General features: G+C 36.6%; 1 protein-coding gene across 1 annotated transcript; it reads left to right on the top strand.

The window, feature by feature from the left end:
- LOC109224213 lies at positions 613–2,129 on the top strand. Its single transcript, XM_019388799.1, has 3 exons — positions 613–634; positions 750–896; positions 1,354–2,129. The coding sequence occupies exons 1-3, from the start codon at positions 613–615 to the stop codon at positions 2,127–2,129; spliced, it is 945 nt and encodes a 314-aa protein (XP_019244344.1).

Below are 5,201 nucleotides of genomic sequence, written 5' to 3'. Positions count from 1 at the left end.
AAATATTGCAAACATTGTACGAAACTCGGGCATAACATGATGAACTGCAGGTTTCTAGTAAAGAAAAGCATGATTGAAACCACTAAAGATATTGGGAACCAGAATGTGGATAATTCTGCAATAGCAGGTCCTTCAGGAAAGGATAATATTGAAAAAAAAGCCAATGAACTAGGACACCAAAGACAAACTGAAAAAGATGGTTCAAAAAGAAAAGATGATCCTATATTTGCAAAGGAAGTAAAGGATACTACTGTAAATGAGAACCTCCAAACAACTGAACAACCTTAGCTCACACCAAGACTGCAAAAAATAAATCTGAACCATCAGTGGGTGAAAGGTTGAAGAAGAATAAGAAGAAGAAACAAAAAATCAAAAAATTGCCAAAAAAGAGAAACAAAGTCATATTCAAACAAGTTCAATCTCATGAAAGTAACAGAAAAAAAATCAAACTAAGAGCTTTAGCTTTACTCAAAACGAGCAACCTACAGTTGTGGAAGAAGATATTCAGATGCAAGGAAAACTCAATAGTAAGAACCAAAATCAGCAAGATCACTCTACGACAGATGAAAACATCAATGATAAGGAAGTAAAAGATTCTTCTAATGAGGTCACATGGAATACAAGGCAGGGGAAAGTAAATAAAGAAGAACATGACATCAGTAAAAGTGTCAATCAGGTTCATTAGGCCGATCCTACGAGCGACAGCAGTAACTCGTCTAGCCTACCTTCGGAGATCATAAAATATTCAGGAATTCAGTTGGTAGTAGATTTGAACTCCTTCAACTTAAATCATCCAACGGAGAACAGAGGGGTCGCTGAGAATCCTACAGGAGAAAACTTGGATAACACACACTCTACATGCAATAAGAAAGCTGAAGGAAAAGATCAGGAGACGGGTAACTATACTCAAGATAGTAGGGATACAAGAAATAGTTCTCCAGTGACAAAAGGAAGAAGTCAAGTCAGGGGAACTAGAAACAAGCATAAAAATAAGAATAATCCTTTACAAAAAAAGAGTCAAAAATAGGATACCTCCCCTACAAGTTCTAATGATTAGCACAATCTTCTGGAATATTAGGGGAGTTAGGTCCAAAAAAGCCATTCACAAGCTGAAACACTTATGCAATATCAACAATCTACAATTTGTAGCCATTTTTGAGCCTTTTATTACTAATGAAAAGCTTGATGGATATAGGAAATTTCTTGGTTTTCAACATAGTACCTCCAATCGCAATGGTCAAATTTGGTATTTTTGGAACACCAGCTACCACCATACATTAATAGCAGAGGATGAACAACATATAACTATAAAGTTTGATGATGGTATCAACAACTAAAGTTCTTTCATAACAGCTGTATATGCTAAATGTACATCAGCTGAGAGAAAGAACCTTTGGTACAGCCTGGAGAAAGATAACCTTAGCATTGATGGTCCATGGTGCATTGGGGGTGACTTCAATGTGATTATTGATCCCGATGAAAAGCTAGGAGGAAATCCTCACAGAGTTCACAGAAGTTTGGATTTAAGTAATTGTATGAATAATTATGCGGTTACAGACCTGGGTTACACTGGCCCCAAGTTCACCTGGTGTAATAATTGGAGGCTTAGCAAGAGAGTCTGTAAAAGGCTTGATAGAATTTTTGTAAATGACTCGTGGATTCAAAAATTCCAGCATAGCACTGTTAAGCACCTAGTGAGAACTGGTTCGGATCATAGACCTTTATTCATGAAGTGTTTTAACACCAACCACACTCACATTATTTACTTCAGGTTTCTGGATTTCTGGGTTAGTCAAAAAGATTTTATGGACATTGTCAAGGAAGTTTGGAACGTAAACATTACTGGTAACTCAATGTGGATCCTCCAATCTAAATTAAACAATCTTAGTAACATGCTAAGTAAGTGGTCTAGACAGGAGATTGGAGACATCAATGACCAAGAGAGTAGATGGGAAGACAAAATTCAACTTCTTGAAAACATTGACATCGATATCAACAGTGAAGATAGCAGGGCAGATGTTAACAAAGCGCATGCTGAATATATAAAATGGCTGAGTATGCAGGAGTCTCTACTCAAACAGAAGACTCAAACCAAATGGTTTCAAGATGGAGATAGTAATACAAGGTAATTTCATAGTCTTTTGAGAGAAAAGAGAAGAAAACTCCAGCTCCAAAGGATCAAGAATCATAAGGGAAAGTGGATCAAGAGTGAAGAGAACATTGCTAAAGCAGCTATCAAACATTTTAAATCCCTGTTCAATCTCCCTAAGCCTACCATCAATCTTAATATTTTGAACTGTATTCCTAATTGCATATCCGATGAGGATAATATCATGCTATCAGCTATCCCTAATGAAGAGGAAATTAAGGAAGCAATCTTCAGCCTTAGTGTCGATAGCACTGCTGGTCCAGATGGGTTCAATGGTACTTTCTTTCATCATTGCTGGGATATTATCAAGAAAGATGTTATTGCCTTTGTTAGGGATTTCTTCAATGGTAAAAACCTTACCAAGTTCTACTCACATACTTGCCTTGCTTTAATCCTAAAAATTGAGGCACCCACAAATTTCTCAGAGTTCAGGCCTATCAGCCTTTCCAACTTCACCAACAAATTTATTTCCAAAGTACTCTCTCCTAGACTTAATCCTATACTTTCAAAACTAATTTGTGACAACCAAACTGGCTTTGTAAAGGATAGATTAATCATTGAAAATGTTCTTCTTGCTCAAGAAATTATTCATAATATCTACCAGAAGAACTCGGGGGGCAATATTGTTATCAAATTAGATATGGCAAAAGCCTACGATAGAATATCTTGGTCCTTTATCACATAAGTTCTCAGGAGATATGGTTTCTCAAAATCTTGGATTGATTTAATTCACAATCTTATTTCTAGAGTGTGGTATTCAATAATCATTAATGGTTCAATAGTTGGTTTCTTTACCTCCTCATAGGGCTTAACACAAGGGGATCCCTTATCCCATCTCTCTTTATTCTTGTTGCCGATGTCCTCTCAAGATCTCTGAATAATCTTAAACCAAATAACAATTTTACTTTATGCCTCACAGGGGGCCTATTTGTTAACCATCTTGCATATGCTGATGATATTATTATTTTCAGTAGTGGTAATAACTCCTCTATTAAGATAATTATGAAAGTGATTAACGATTATGAAAGAAGCTCTGGCCAACTAGTCAATAGGGATAAAAGTTTCTTTGTGACTGCTCCTAACACATGTGCTTTTAGAATTAATAGGATGAGGGATTGTACAGGTTTCATGGACAAAGAATTCCCTTTTAACTATCTTGGTTTCCCTCTTTATGTGGACAGAAAGAAAGTGGCTTATTTTGACGACATGGTTCACAAAGTGATAAAAGACTCAATGGTTGGCATGGAAAATTACTTTCCTATGGAGGAAAATTGGTTCTTATTAACAGTGTATTGCAATAACTTCCTATTTATACCCTTTCTACTATGTGCCCTACTAAAGCAACCTTTCATCTCATTGAAAAATACTTTGCCAATTTCTTCTGGGGAACAGATGGTGATCATAAAAAATATCATTGGAGATCATGGAAGAATTTATACTTTCCTATAGATGAAGGAGGCATAGGAATTAGGAGAATGGAAGACATTAGTGACGTTCTAGCCACAAAAAGATGGTGGAGGTTTAGAACTACACCATCTCAGTGGACTAACTTTCTCAAGAATAAGTATTGCATTAGAGCACATCCAGTAGCTAAACAATGGGCATCCGATAATTCTCACTCTTGGAAGCATCTGACTAAGGTCAGAAAGAACGCAGAATTTCATATGGTGTGGCAAATAAACTCAGGGAATTGTAGTTTCTGGTAGAACAATTGATCTTCTAAAGGTCCTCTTGCAAATCTGGCCCCGGGTACATATAAAAGTCCGAAGATCCTTGTCAAGGACTTTATTCAGAATGGGGAATGGAACATCAATAAACTCCATGATATCCTTCCAAGCTCTATGGTTCAGCATATATGGAGATTGAGATAGGGAGGAGCACATCACCAGATAAAATTTACTGGGACCTTACGCAAGATGGAATTTACTCCAACAAGTCTGCTATGCAAATTATCAGAAGTAGTAAACCTAAGGAGCAGTTACTAAGTAAGGTATGGCATTCTTCCATTCTACTTAATATTTCATTTCTTACTTGGAGATTATGGTATAGAAAACTACCATTTGATGATGTGTTAATCAACTTTGGTAAACAAATGGTTTTCAGATGTAACTGCTTAGTAATCCTAAAACGGAAACTATTGATCATGTTTTCATGGAAGGAGATGCAACTACTTATATTTGGAAACTAATAGGTTCACCACTCGGAATAATACATCATCAAAGGTCAGTTAGATATACTATTAACAATTGGTGGCAGGGTAAGGAAGTTAATGCAATACATAAGTTGGTGCTCCAAATTGCTCCCATTATTATATGCTGAGAAACTTGGAAAGAAAGATGGTCGTGTAAATATGACAACCAAAAAAAGTTCAGCCTACTCAAAATGGAGCAGCAAGTACTATGGACAATTAGAGCAGCAGTTTCGAAGGCCTTTCCCAGCTGCAATATTCCATTTCCATGGGCTATGTATTGCAACACTATTCTACAGCTACAACCAGTCCAAAAGATTACTATTGTCACCTGGAATAAGCTTGAAAAAGGCTCTCTTAAGCAAAACACTGATGGAAGCTTTATTAAAGAAAATGGGAAAGCTGGTATGTCAGGAATTCTCAGGGATGACAAGGGAGATCTAATCATGGCCTTCTCTATTTCAACTAAAGGCAAAAGTAATAACTACATTGAAGCTCAAGCAATATGGTTTGGAATCAATTGGTGTGTTCAAAATGGATACACACTCTGATTATAGCGAACATGCTGAAAGAAAAAAGGTCCAACAATTACAAAATGAATAACATAATTGAAAGTACCTCTCAGATGCTAGAGGAAGAAAATGTCAGCATACCGCATTGCTACCGAGAAGCAGATCAAGTGGCAGACTACCTTGCTAAACTAGCACCCTCAACAAATATAGTCATACTTCTTTACCTTTCAGCAACTTCCTAAAGGAGCTAAAGGGCCTTTTCAGTTGGATAAGAGTCAAATGCCTAGCGTTAGAACAAAGTTTGATAAGGCCAATTTTTTTGTTAGCTAATTTAGTTCTCCGTAAGGGGTAC

Source organism: Nicotiana attenuata, chromosome 3 (genome assembly GCF_001879085.1).
Source record: "Nicotiana attenuata strain UT chromosome 3, NIATTr2, whole genome shotgun sequence".
Taxonomy (NCBI): Eukaryota; Viridiplantae; Streptophyta; class Magnoliopsida; order Solanales; family Solanaceae; genus Nicotiana; species Nicotiana attenuata.
This window is presented reverse-complemented; position numbering and strand designations above follow the sequence as displayed.

What these genes read in the sequence shown, in the direction of transcription:
- LOC109224213 (XM_019388799.1), top strand. Translation starts at nt 613, where the DNA reads ATGGAATACAAGGCAGGGGAAA. An exon ending in GGAATACAAGGCAGGGGAAA is followed by an intron (nt 635 to 749) that starts GTAAATAAAGAA and finishes TAAAATATTCAG; the next exon opens with GAATTCAGTTGGTAGTAGAT. An exon ending in AGGAAAAGATCAGGAGACGG is followed by an intron (nt 897 to 1,353) that starts GTAACTATACTC and finishes CTTTCATAACAG; the next exon opens with CTGTATATGCTAAATGTACA.